At 36.7% G+C, this 15,238-nt stretch overlaps 1 protein-coding gene across 1 annotated transcript in view; it reads left to right on the top strand.

Annotated features, from left to right (window-relative positions):
- Positions 1-4,735, top strand: part of LOC125682949 (17-beta-hydroxysteroid dehydrogenase 14-like) — a 16,445-nt gene extending 11,710 nt beyond the window's left edge. Inside the window, exons 9-10 of the mRNA XM_048923587.2 lie at positions 1-2,314; positions 4,235-4,735. The exon at positions 1-2,314 is cut by the window's left edge and continues 89 nt beyond it. Of these exons, the coding sequence (XP_048779544.1) occupies positions 1-67 (67 nt within the window). The 3' untranslated portion in view covers positions 68-2,314; positions 4,235-4,735. The remainder of the gene's footprint in view (positions 2,315-4,234) is intronic.
- The last annotated feature ends 10,503 nt before the right edge of the window (positions 4,736-15,238 follow it).

Here is a 15,238-nt window from a genome sequence, read left to right as displayed (position 1 = left end):
CAACTTGTCTGGTGGCGCTGAACTCAATTATGGCGTCAAAAACATGCGCCTCACAGACGCAAAATAGATTACATTTGTATTGACAAACCTCAAGATCAATCGTGCAATAGATGCAGCAATAGCATTTAGTTTTATTATAATGGTGGTATTTTTACATATTATATAGTATATTGATACATGTATGTATTTCATAATATATGACGCATGTATTATAATCATTAAAATATTTACAATTCGTTTGATTTAAAAATAAAATTGTTTGTACTTGTGGCGTGCACGTCGGCATATACAGACATCCACTGGCAGTCTATATGGCTGATGCATGAAATTGTAAAGAACTGTTTCCATCGACTATAATCTGTAAATGATATATTTATCAAGATTCGTACGTATATTAATTGTTCACATTCTTGAGGAAATGGCTATATCATTTCAATATATAAAGATATGGAAGGCTAAAACAATAATGATAAGAATAAACCTCGTTTCCAGAGGCCCCACGTTCTCAATCGCGCATGTCATTAGTCACACGCCTAACTTGCTCGGGAGACATCAATTATATTTTTATTTCCTGGTTCTTTAAATGTCAAGAGCATAAAATATGAATAGACAAATGTATAGAATTGATGGATAATGCATTCAGTGGTAGAATTTCTGTCTAGTTCTCCTCCTCGGACGATTCAGTCAGTCATCGTTCTGTAACCGGGAGTTGACCGCATTTCAAACCAAGGACTATGAATAAGAACTGCCGGACAGTTTCGAACCCATGACTTCTTGTTTCACTCAGTTTATTCTGACTGTAAACCAGAAATGTGTTATGTAAACAAAAGGGACACAGTGTGTGCTTTGTTTTTGTGTTCAATATAAAGTACACATGAACCAGTGGATTGTTTTTGTTCTGTATATGGAATTCCATAACAGTCTTTATGTATGCATTTATTTCATTAATGTCCGTTTTACGTTTCCGGACGATTATTTAGCTTTGATTAGTAATTAAAAGCACAGGATTGTTATTTTTAGGAACCCCGCCATATGGCGCGTGCCCCGTCCGTTAGCTCTTTCTATAATCCAATTAAAATTAGATCCTGTCATCCGCTCACCTATGATCGCTACACGTGTACCGATCATAGGTGAACGGATCAAAGGAGATTGACTCTGTCTTTGGCCAATCTGCAATCCTCGGATAATTCCACCAGGCTTCACTGTGCGAGGTATGAGCCACGTGGGAATCTCCGAGTGTGCCATAACACGCCACGAGTCGACTTGGAACCCGTTGTTGGGAAGACCCCTTTCAATTTGAAATCTGTGTTTATCGGCTTTGTCTTTACAGGACTTAGACGAATTTTTTGATATTGGTATGATCCTTAATAACTTGAGATTTTCATAGAATTTAAAGGTATATTATCGAATTCCAGTCAGTCAGTCAGCACTTTCTATGACACGTTAGTTTACTTGAGAAGAATTACAATGATAAATTCTTTTATTTGGACAAGATAGCACCACGAGTATCACATGACTAGTGTACACTGTGAACCTATATAAAACATTCACAGACAGATCAATGAAAGAATAGAAAATAGATATTATAAAATGAAAACATAAACACAAGATATAGGGCCTACATGTATACATAATATTATTTATAGTATGGAGTGACAGTGTGTCACGTGATTGTTGTGATGTCCCTTTGATGTCATTGCACACAATCGGAACTCCTCGAATGTCTCGCGCACTCGACATAGACGTCACAATTGACAATGCATCAAATTCGCTCATGGATGCCATCGTATTACAACCGAGATCTATGTTGAGTGCGCGAGACATTCGAGGAGTTCCGATTGTCATTGCATATTAAAATCATTCAGATTCTGATTGAGTAAATATTGGTGCACATCTCTAGAAAAATTAATTAGCGATTTTCGATGGTTCAATACAGAATAGTCTTCATCAATGTTCAGTGAAAAGTATTCACAACACCAACCTTGACATTGTGAAAGTCCAAGGTGTTTTTAGGCTGTACTAGACGTGTGACAGCGGTTGGGAGAACTCTTTCTATTCATCACCTGGCCCCTCAGATACGATACGATCACTTTATGATCCTCACTGTTGTTCCGTACTTCGGTTCGCCTTGAGGTTTATTGTAATAAAGCGCGTGCGTGTATAAATAGCCGACTTGTTTACAACGAACAGCATTCTGAAGGTTAAATACGGACAAAACACAACTCCAAAATGAAAGAAACGAACGCTCGGGGAAGGAAATTTACCAGTGTCCCTAGGGTCCAGCGGAGAACCAACAACAGGACAGTGTCCGAAGGTGAGTCCAGTTCCTGCAACTCTTACAGTGTTTCTGATATCTTTTCCCCCCATTGTCTTTATACCTCTGTTGTAATCGAACAATGATCATGGTAAAATGTTTTGTACCTCATATCACCACTAAATATGGTCTGACCGAATAAATTTGAAACTTGAGAGGCAAGTTTACATTGACCAGCTGTGTTCGTTCTTGTTAAGCATGTACTTGTTCCGTCTGTTCAGAATATCCACAAAATGTTAATGAGTTGTTTTTGAAGGGAAGTGGAAATATTAAACTATATTGATATCACCATATCTGATGTTAATACCTGGTGTTTTCACCTTTTTAAAAAGAAAATATAAGTAAATTTTTGGGGGGGAAAGTGTTAAAAATAGATTTCAAAACGTGCAAATGTCAGATAATTTGGAATATATTTACATATTTTTAAGAAACCTTAGAGTGCTCTATTTGGCTACCATTCAAGCGATACCTATTCATTGTCTTAAGTCATGTAAGGTAATTTGGCTGGACGTATATACATTTTCTAACTTTTTGGCTTTCTACCAAAATCCTGAAGTGGCACTGATTTGAATACAGAAGATTGCGGGACTGTTTGCAATATCCAAGGCTGTCTCATTGTACATTGATAACATTCAAGGCCGTTTTATTGTCTGTTTTTGGAATCTTATGAAATAAGGTCTATAAATGGTTGTCGTAATTGCTGTCGAACATTGCACGACATTTAAAACACTTTAAATGATCTTGTTTGTGCGTTATAAAAATTAAGCATATTCTACGTTTTTCATCGCCAACAACAATATACGGGAGGGGGTATACAGGAAATGCCACATGTGATGGCGTAGATAGTGTTGCCTAGGTAACGTCGCGAAAATAGAACAAACGTGGAAATGTGGAAGTAAATACTTCATTTCTGTGTGTACGTGTACTTCATGAGTTGTTTGTTTACGACCGAATTTTTCACGTGTATTGAGACTTTACCAGCTATTAGCTGATTAGTACAGTACCTCGTGGAATCAAAATTGCAGCGTGTTACTTCTTTGGATCCAGCATGCAAATTTCACTCACTGATAGCCGTATGGTTTGAATATGACCACGTACGCTATGCCATTCTTTTTAAAAATACGATTGGTCACTGAGAACAAAAGTAAACCTGTTTCATTGAAATCGCCCAAAACTTTACACCCTCGATCAAGTCTCGTCCTGGGCTGAGCTACTCAGCTAGACAATCAAATTTAAAATGAAGATACAAAATATTGCCGAATTAATATTTTCATTCATGTTTTGTCCCGAGGGGAACCGGGTAAGAATGGGTCCTCAGTACCACTTGCTTGTCGTAAGAGTTAACTTAACCGAGGTCCCGTGTCACACCTGCTGTGACACGGTAATGAACCCTCCCTGCTCAAAGACCGTAAGCACCGAGCATAGGCCTAAATTTTGTAGCCCTACACCAGCAATGGTGACGTCTCCATACGATTGAAAAATTATCGAGTGTGATGTTAAACAACAGACAATCAATCAGTTATGTTTTAAGGTGGCTCACTACACCCAGAAATAGTTTCTCCAATCAGTACGAATATTGATTTAATTACAAAAGATATGATGACATACAATAAGTGTATATGCCAAAAAGGCAAAAAATATACCAATCTGGATAAAAACATGATTTTCAAAAATATTATATCAACACATATGGATAAAAGACTCGGGGGGGGGGGGGGGTTAACTCGAGATCTAGGGTTCATCAACCCCATGCTTTAACCACTGAGCTTCGATGATGACAAATAATTTCACAAAACATTTGAATCGCCATCTTGTGACGTGGTGTCATACAGAGTATAAGCTTTAGTGTGGTGAGCTACCTTAATAAGAAAGCTGCCATTACATGACGATGTAGTATACTTCCTTAATTTTTTTCCCCAGGAGACACTGGGAATGAGGCCACGATGCCACCTGAATACAGCGAGGTCTGGATGTCTTTCAACAATGTGCTGAGTATCTCCACAGAAAGACTGGTACATCGTGATGAACGCTTTTTGAATCACGAGGGAAACAAAAACTCCGCCCACATGTAACCAGAAGTCACGTGATCCATTCAGGCTAACCAAACTATGGGACACCGGTGAAGGAAATATTATTATTCCGTGTCCGAGAGTTTGGTTCTTGTAATAATTTGTGTAAATCTTATCAACTGCGTGTGATGAGTTTCTGAGAGGAGGTATTCTGCATGACTTGATGCTTGATGTCACGTAAAGGACATGGAATGACGCGAAATGTTCGAAACCCATTTCATGAGTTCCGGTGGAATTTCCTGTTGTCCACTTCAATAACTCATTCAATTGTTATGAACAACTCATTTTTGTAATCATGATGTTCATTTTGTATATACCGAGTTTACGAGCAATAAAGATTGCTCAAAATGTTTATGTTGTTACTATGATCGATGTATGGTTTACAAATCGAATCTAGGGCACTATAAGCTTAATGTGGAGTACCCCCATGCATTATGGAATATATATATATATACACACACACACACACACACACACACACACACACACACACCACACACTGTATTGTTATGTTCCCACCCTATGGTATTTAAATCTTACCCAAGGTGCCAATATTCTCGGTAGAATGTAATTCTATTCTTTATACTGGAACCACGTGTTATCAGTTATCATATTAATTAATTATCAATTAATGAGCTTCGTTAAAGAACTAACTTTGTCGTATACCACACCAAAGCTTTAATGTTTGAATAATGAATATTCATGACCTTGAACTATGAATAAACCAATAGGCGTCCTAATCTCGACATCCACCTGTCGTCTTTGCAGGAAGTATGAGGTTGAGAGTTGGAGAAATTTAAGGAAGTATATATCATTTTCGAAAATACACGAGGGCATGAACTGTGCACGTGACGTTCTACACCGGCATACTTCATGAAGCACTCTATTCCTTTATTTTCTAATTCTATTTATGTATAACATAGTAGGATTAGGCAGCAGACAGCGTCTATATGAGCGTGTATTCCCAGGCGTTTTATGCCTGTGTTTGCCTGTATCAAAGGGACATTAGCTGTCATTTTATCATAAAAAATTGAATTCAATGAAAATTGCTCTATATTATATATTTCAGTAATAGTGTTTAATTATTTTAAACACTTTTTAACCTCAAAACAGGCACTTGTGCTTTTGGTGATTAAATAATTATTGTCTTGTAAGACAATAATTCTTCCTTATATATTTCTTTACACTAAAAGCAGTCTCCTAACGTAGTTTTATTAGGGTTTCCCTTTTTTAAAACAAAATATAAATGTTTTTAATAGTCATCAATATATATTCTTGTGCCATTGAGAGTTTTTGAGAGAAAAATAAGGTTGCAACCACTTTCACAGCTAATGCAAGTATGAGGCGTGGGTCTGGAGGAGTACTCTCAACTTGATATTCGTCCAGAATATTACGGAGTGTTGTCTTGACCTTTGACCTTTTGATTAGGGTATCGCTAGATATTTCCTCTCTACGTAATATCTTTGTACCAGGTTTGAGACCGAAATCTGTAATGGTACCATTTTTATATAAATGATATCCACCAATATTTATAATATTTCATTACTACCCTTGACCTATAACCAGAAATCAAAAAGCATTTTAAATCCACATCTGCTATATATCTATGAAATGGTATTCTTTTATACTAGTAGTATCCACATTTTGTTTGACGCGAGCACACAAACGTGACTGTGCACACAGACAATCGGTAATAATCAATGTGTACGTGCAAGTGGGCACAGACTCCTGGTATCCTGGGAGTGTCTTATTTTAGACCCTTCATGTTTTAGAGAAACCATATCGTGACCCACGAGCTATAAATCAAGAAAACTATCAGATCTTTTCACGTTTGAATTAAGAACTCTTCTGTGTAGGAGGTGCATCTAATGGAACTTTGAATACCTAAGTAGGACATTGGACCTGCAGTCGGTGAGGAAAACGATAAAACGTATTAAAAGCGGCTTATGTTTAAATATGTAAATATAGGAATACGAAATACACGTACTTACGAAAGAAATGTTTTACTAAAGTGGAAATATAAAAAGAATGTCATATTTGCAAGTAATATCCCAGATATATATACGTGATGCGTACGAGCAACAAAATAGCGTGATATAATAAGAATTCTATATGTATTTAATTACTCCCTTATTACACTTCATACTTTGTTTGTGTATTAGTGGAATTCGGGTGATGAAATTGCGTATGAGAAACTAACTGCGCACATTTACATGTTTGTCACACTCCCGCATGTAAACAAGTTGTTTCGCGCCTTACTGTGTACGTGAGTACTCTAAAGGAAATGGCTGATCTGACGTATCTCCAAACTTACGTATACAAACAACATTTTTGTGTCATCTCTGATCAAAGTTTGTCCGTCTCTGGGACCATTGAGTCAATCTCAATCAAACGACTTGATATACCTAGTCGATTCATTATTTTAACCAAACCAAAATCTTTAGAAGTCTTTTTCTCAAGAACCACTGGGGCAGAAGATTGGAGCTTTACTTGAAAGTTTCCTGACAGAATTAATTCAGGTTTGTTCAGATCATGGTCCTTGAGGGTAGGGTGGGGCCACAATATGGATAAAAGTTTTCTATGCTGATACCTTCTTCTCCAGAACCACTGGACCGTATACCACGTCTTTCTGTAAAGGGGATTCAAGTATATTTAAATGAAGGACCATTCCCTCCTCAAAGGGGAGATAATCACGAAAAGGCAAAATTAGGGTGGGGTAAATTTAAAATCTTTTCGAGAGCCACTTGGTCAGAAACGTTAAAGAACTACGCACGCTAACTCTGGATTCCCGCCTACATTTTCAATACATTTTCAACTCATGTTTTAAAAAGCTTTGCAATTTTGCTAATGATAGCTTTTTTTAATGCAAAGTAGAATGCATTAGTATTTGGTTATTAACTTTAATGCCAGTGTTGATTAATTGCTCTCAATTTCAACTCCTTTTGATTAGGGGGTAGAAAAATATGTTCCTTGAAACCGCGCTTTTAAACGTCATATATTTTAAAATGCTTATTGATATGAATAAATAACCATTTCATTTATGAAATTGCTTTATACTATTGAGTAAAAAATGGTTAATCATTCTTCATTTCTCACAATTTAACCTCACAGAGTGAACATTTTCGCTGTGTTTTGGTCTGTAAACATATATTTCCCCGTGAAACAAAAAAACCCCAACGTTTTGGTATTCATTTTCTAAATGACAATTTAAAATACCTGCAAAAAGAAATGTGTGTTTCACGGGGGGGTGGGGGGGGGGGGGTGGGGGTTAAAACTATTTTCCGTTTTCCATCGATTCTTCTAGTGAAATACGTGATTTTAACCCATATTATAGAGTTATCTCTCTTTGTTTTGTCAAAATAAATCAACTTTCATGAAAATTCATATAAATAAATGCATGTATCTTTATTGACATAAAAACCATTTAGAAATGATAACTTTTAAGAAATGACCAGACGGTAGGCAAAACGATACTATCACTCGCAGTACTTCACATGAAACCCTGGGGGTAGGATGGGGTGCAATATGGGATCAAACTTTTACATGGAAATATATAGAGAAAATATTTTATGGGGGGTGTCACACATTTCTTTATTCGACATAAAAACAACTCCTGGTTCCCAGAACTCCACTTAACGTATAACGCAGTAGAGAATCATCTACTCCTGGTGGTGCCCTGTAGATGTGGAATAAGGTTTCAGAATTTTCATTTTCACCGGGGGGGGGGGGGGGATTGGGGTTGAAAAACGATATTTTTCTATAGAAAAACCCGGTTCCTAGAACTCGTCTAACATTTTATGTAGTCGCCAAATTATCTTTTGGAAAGCTATTGGAGGTGTCCTTCAGATGTGCAATAAGTTCTCGGAATTTTCTTGAGGGGCATATGGGGTGGAAAAATACGATGAACAAAAACCCAGTGCTCATCAGTACATTGTGTCATGTGCAGGAAGAATATATTTACATTAAGGGTTGGAATCTCAACAATTTTAAAGATATTTAAACAATCAAAACATGATGTGAGTTGGGGTGACCCCAGGGCACCCATCCATCAGAATACTTAACGCCTCTTAATATGTGAAGCAGGAATATATATGGTTTAGGGGTCAGGACCTTAATGTTTTAGATATATTTCAACAACGAAAGGTGAAGATAACGAACAGTGATCAATCTCACAGCTCCTATAAGGAATACAAAATAAAGAGTTAGTCAAACAAGGACCCCTGGACATACCAGAGGCTGGAGGAGTAAGCATCCCCTGTCGACCGGTCACACCCATCGTGAACCCTGTCTTGATCAGGTAAACGGAGTAATCCGTAGTTAAAATTAAAGTGCCAGGAAAGGCCTAACAATCGTTATGAAATACGTCAGACACCATTTGGCCCAATGATAGGTTGTATTGGCAAACTAGATTATTATAATGACCATAGAATTTGCGAAATGCTGACTTTAAACGAGACTGTTGAAACCCTGTAACATCAACTTGTTTGTCAAGAGCCTGCTTCGATTCAAAAACTGATCATACGCAGAACAAATTCTTGCGCATCGAATCAGTTGAGAGATATAAACACCAAATGCAGATGATAATGGAATATTGCTACATAAGTATGGGAAGCTGAAATCATTCCGTTTGTCATAAAGTTGAGTTGTTAGTTTGCCGTTAATATCTATTTTCAATAAAATATCTAAGTACGAAGCAGATGTGGAGGACTCTGTGGTGCCTTTTATCTCGAGTTCACAGGGATATATCGAATCGACATATGAATGAAAATGATTATTGTTAATATATAAAAAGTCGTCGGTTGAAGGAATCAGCAAGAGATATTGTTAATATATTCAAATGTCGAGTTGAAGGCCACAGAAAGAGAGTTTTTCTTCTCATGTAGAAGGTTTTGAGTAAGCTCTACTTCATTAGAATACAAAAAAACCCAGGTCAGCTAACAAAGGAGCACAATTCGTGCTCATGGGATTTCCAACTTTGTATGCAAAGTGAACCGTAAGCTCCAGGATCTTACAACTTGGTACATTTGATCACCATGATGAGAGAAAGACGCCTGTTATTTTTCAAGGTCAAATGTCAAGGTCGTAGTATAAGTTATTAGGAAAACCTTGTAGGCAGAATATAAACCAAACTATTGGGGCTAGGATCTTACAACTTGGTACATTTAATCCCCATGATAAGAGGAAGATGCCTATTGTTTTTGAAGGTCAAAATCGAAGTATCAGTTAATAGGAAAACATTGTAGGCAGAATACAGACCGAACTATTAAGGTCGTAGTATCACTTAGTAGGAAAACCTTGTAGGCATGATAAAGACCGAATCGTTAGGGCTAGGACCGTCAAATTTAATACACATATTCCTTGTGCCAAGCGGAAGATGGCTATTGTTTTTCAAAGGTCAAGGTCGTAGTATCACTTAGTAGAAAAACCTTGTTATTTTCTAGATTTTTCCCCGTTATGAATACAGGCATTGTCCTGAAATTTTCTCACAACCTACCTCTAAGATAATTACATAATCAGTTCACATTTCAACTTGATTGGCGCACCGTGACCTACTTTAGGGCTATAAGTAGGTCAAATACTTTTCTAGACTTTTTCTCATCATGGAATACATATCTTCCATTGGAGGTCTAACGGGCGTATGTTGTACCGTTTGAGTACCTCTTGTTTTTGGTTTGTATTTTAGAAAGTGTCTTGAATGAAGATCTGTAACACTCGCTCGCACACTGATGTGGCTGGCTGGAATATGTTATTGGAATCTAGACGAAAGCGTTTTAAAACCAAATTCTTGAATCCTGTTGACCAAAGGACCATTAATAGCATTACAAATCATATTGTATAAAATTTCGAAATAGTCAACGATAAGATGTTTTAGAACTTAAATCTAGTTAAAAAATACACAAAAATATAAATATAAACAATAAAATGTCTATCTTCGTTGTTTTATCGGGTGATGAAGGTAGCAATCATTGCAGGAAAAATACATAGCCTGCGTATTATGAATTTTTTTCCTGCAATGCTAGGTACCTTTATCGCCCGATAAAACAAAGATTTTGATTGAACTCTGTCGAACTCCGCGTTCTCCTGTCCGAGACATCTAGACATACCCCGATTGACACGTGCACGCATACACGTGACATCATTTCATGCGTCTCAGACCTGTTTGTTATCCTTCATATATCTGATAAGATTAGTCCGATATTGAAATTCGTTTCTCACATTACGTATAGGGATGCCTACTAAGCTACTTAATGATGCATGTAACAAAACAGTGCAGTTACTGATGGCTGGAAACACCCAGAACACAGTGGCGAGAGCTCTAAATGTCCACAAAACCACAATTTGTCGTCCCTACAAACGCCATAGACTGACTGCTACAACTGCCGATCGTCCTAAAGCTGGTAGACCGAAGATTACGACGCCTCGTCAGGTTCGTTTCATGAAGTTGCAGTACTTGCACAACCATTTGGCATATATTGTTTAACGTCCCACTCGAGATTTTTTCACTCATATGAAGACGTCACCATTGTCGATGAAGGACTGCAAAATTTAGGCCTATACTAGGCGCTTACGGCCTTTGAGCAGGGAGTGATCTTTATCGTGTCATACCTGCTGTAACACAGGGCCCCGGTTTTTGCAGTTTCATCCGAAGGACCGCCCCATTTAGTAACCTCTTACGACAAGCAAAGGGTACTGAGGACCTAGCTATTCTAACCCGGATCCCCACGAGACCCGTCATCTGATCGTTTGCTATTTTCTGATGCAGGAGTATAGTATAGTTTTGTGTTTGATCTTTTACGTGATTCTTTTGACACTGAATATCATTAAATCTCACCATTTCTCTCATAATTGTGAAATTTAATGAATTTATAATGCACTAATTAATTGTGAGAAATATGAATACAAATATCTTGAATTGGAATTAGTTTTGGAGATGTGTGAAACGTACGATTGAATCTATACAAGGACCAGCTCTGCTTGTTATCAGTCACCTTAATTTGACTTAAGGACTGTGTGCATGTACGTCATTGAGTTTGGATTTTTCAAACGTCTGCTTTTCAAGGACGGATGTCGAAAGCACTAAAACCCTTACTCTATATTGATTATCATGATGAGAAACGTTTTTCGTGCACTGGAGATTTTTTGTACATTTCTGGAGCGAGCGTTTTCAGGAAGGATTTGTAAATCGATGCGTCCCTAGATACCACCATTACGCACAGGAGTAACTCGTCATCGGACCGTGCAGGAGAACAGGATATTTTTGTGATATTAATATACACCAAACTTCTAATGAAGAGATATATGATAGACCAAGGGAACGTCACTAGAGCAGCCATTGGGAGAATTGATCTAGTACTGTTATTGAAAGGTGCGGACGTATGCACTTCCTGATAAATCGTGAACTTTTGGAGGAAAACTAATCACAATTTTGATTATAAACACACTCGGACATAACGAAGATGTATATCATTTCCTTTTCGCTTGTAAAATTACTTTAAAGCTAAATATAATCTTTTTAATCGTCTTTTCATGCTTGACTTAGTCAATATTGATATAAAGCTGACTGCTGTTATTATGCGGGGATTTTAATTTGTCTTTGCAAACTAATATAGATATTTTTTCAGCTATTCGTGAAACTTGTAGATTCGTCTAATTATTGTACATTTTACCTGCTATTATTATCAACAACAGGGAAGATAACTCTTGATATACCTCAGTGCAGTTCGCGCTTTATGACGTCATAATGAAAAAATGCGTCAAATCATAGTTGAATCAAGGGAAAATGTCATAATATTTACTTGTTATCTACTACCGCAATCGGATCACGCAATCGTCCTTTTCCGTAACCGGTTCATTTGCGGTTACGGAAATAGCCGAGTAGTTACGATTGCTACTACCGCTGTCAAGTGGCAAGCGGGTATGTGTAACCCTCTATGACAAAATATAATAATAATGTTTCTCAAATGATCATTTATAAACTATTTTCTTTGATATTATAAAAGTCTACAATATTTTATATATGAATGCGCTACGGTTAATTTCCATTAAAATATTATGCTGTGACCATGTAGTCTCTGCGAATCTTGCTTGGGAAAGTAGGATTTATTTTGAGGCTGTTATAATCGATCATTGTTTGTGAATAGTATCCTCAAAGACAAGGTTCGATATTAACGAAGCTAGGGATTTTTATGACATTCACAAGCATTTTTTAAAATAAACCTGACAATGCTCTCTAATTACATGCACTTCATATTTCAATGCTATCTACTTGCGATGATAGAGCGATTTATCGCATGAACTTTGAAATGTAGAAAACGCGACTGATATGATCATGTAAGAATAAAAAAGGACCCCTCTAGTACATCTTAAAATAGTCTTAATTTTGTCTGAGGAACATTTGCATAACGTCGACATAAAACAGATTTATTAGTGTCATTTTTACTAACTTTGTACGGTACACCCTCCCCCTCTAGATCTACCACTGACCGGTTACAGTTGTATGTTCAACTATGTAAACAAACATCAAGCAATGGAACAAGGAGAGGGAAATTATTTTAAAAATGTAGTATTTAAGACAGGTTCGGGCTAATGTAACACGGAATTTATGACGAAGCAGGACCGTGGAAAACCCGCCGGAATATTGAAATTAATTTCTAATAAATGTGATACTACAATACTTAACAAATAGATATAAATATCATTTTTGGGCAGGAATTGTCTTATTCATGAAAATGCTCAATGCACTCTTCAAAAGTTGTACAATTATAAAACAAAGTGACAAATCGCATAAATGAAATAATTCTTTTTAATCTGTTACCATGGAAACAAAGCTCGGTGGGTAGTAATTCTACATGCTTTCTTAAATATTTATGGTCCAAATAATGTTTAAAGTAAAAATTTTCTGACGTAGACCTTGTAAAGCTGCTCAATATACATTTTTTGTTGCCATGGCAATCAATTTAAATTTTATTCATGATATAAAAAGTACCATTTTTTGTGTTTTAAAATTACATTTTTCTACCAATTAGTATAATCTTATAGATAATACTCTTTTTAATTAATTCTACCAGCTTTTTACCCCATAAGTTTGCCTCATGTAATTTTTATACCACTAGTATTCCCTTTTGTACAAAGATCCCGAAAATGTAAACTACAATATGCCCCAGATTGGGGCAACCCATTAACTTGTATGAAAACTTGGTAATTGGCTAAAATTCAAAGTAATAACATCTTACATTTGGTAAGGTAAAGAAGGAAAACTTGGTTTTTCACCGATTGACCTTTGGTTGACCCCGCAAAGGGACGTAACTCGCGGCGAAGTGTTGATACGTGTATTGAACATACTGATATGCAACATGACTTTGTTCGCTACATGTCAAAATATCGCAAAGAGGGACTTGTAAGTTGTTAGAACTTGTTCCAAATCCTTGTGATTTGCTCAATAAAGTATGTTAAAAACAAAACTTGCTGAACGAATAATGAAAACTAACGGTTTCTTTTTTTCAATGATAGGTTGCTTAAAAATATAGTTACATATATTATGACGTCATAAAGCAAACCGTAAACGTATACATATAATATTTGGCGTATTTAGAAGTTAGTGGAATCTTGAAATGAATATGCGTACTTGTAGACGAGTATATACGTAATCGGTAAAGCCATATATTGAAGGTGTACATAGATTAGCGGAGCTTAGGTAAAATGAAATGAACGCATAAGGTAGAGCGTGTCTGATTCGTAGTTTGTGTGTGGCCAGGTTTGGATTCTTTGGGGAAAAAATCTCGTTTTCTTTTAATTGAGCTAGCAAAATTTTCCATCTCTCTCCCCTTATAACATCGTAGTTAGCTCTCCAAGGGCATGGCCAAAATACAATCGTTCAAATAACAGCGTGCCACTTCGTTTGGTCAATCATGCAAATTTCAACCACTGATTCGCTGTGTGCAGTGAGATTAGATGACCACACTATGTCATTCTTTCAGTGTGATTGGTCGTGCAGAGAACAAACGTAAAAACCTGTTTCACTGAAATCTTTGAGAAGCCTCGCCCAAACATTTGCACGAAGTGATAACCTCTTATTGGAACGATAGTAGATAAACTCACTGTTCACCAATCGGAACATCGCTCGGCCTTTTCCGTCAATTCGTTTTTTCTCGACTTGACGGAAAGGCAGAACGATATTCCGATTGCCTGTTCTCATCTCCCTCCCTCCCCCCTTATAAATTTACTTTCTATGGACTATATCTTTCGGATCTAATTTTGAGAAGAAATATGGCGTCCATTATGACAATATTCACCGGGTGCCTGTAGATCACAAATCATATGAAGAGTAACAAGGGCTGCGCCACTAGCGGTGCACCAGTAGAAATATCTGGGTTTTTTTCACAACAGATTTTTAAAACAAAGTTGTACACTTTTGTTGACTTTGGATTCATTAACTTTCATGAGCATCAACTTTCCTGATTTTACCATAGATACTATTTCATTATATTGATAGAGAGTTACCAGTACTTTTTTTTATTCTCTTATAATTATAGAAATTAAACTTCGATGGCCATGTCATCTTGCTCAACCACGAAAAATACGAATAATCAATCAAGAGTACTTTTGAAATATTATTTATTTCACATTTTCCCTTCATTCTTATACTCTTTCGCCTGTGTAACCCTGGCGGTCACCAACATGATAACCAATCATATCTACCCTGAAATACTTAGGTAACCAATTAAATCCATTCAAACAGACTAATTTAAGGTAACCAATTAGGTCCATTCAGACATATTTTTTACTTTTAAAAACCCATTGATTCCACTTCTAGGGTCTTTCCAGCAAGTTCGGGGGGAAACGCCTCGAATGTATT

This window comes from Ostrea edulis, chromosome 6 (genome assembly GCF_947568905.1).
Source record: "Ostrea edulis chromosome 6, xbOstEdul1.1, whole genome shotgun sequence".
NCBI classification, from domain to species: Eukaryota; Metazoa; Mollusca; class Bivalvia; order Ostreida; family Ostreidae; genus Ostrea; species Ostrea edulis.
The sequence above is the reverse complement of the archived record's forward strand: the minus strand, read 5'-3'. Positions and strand labels throughout refer to the sequence as shown.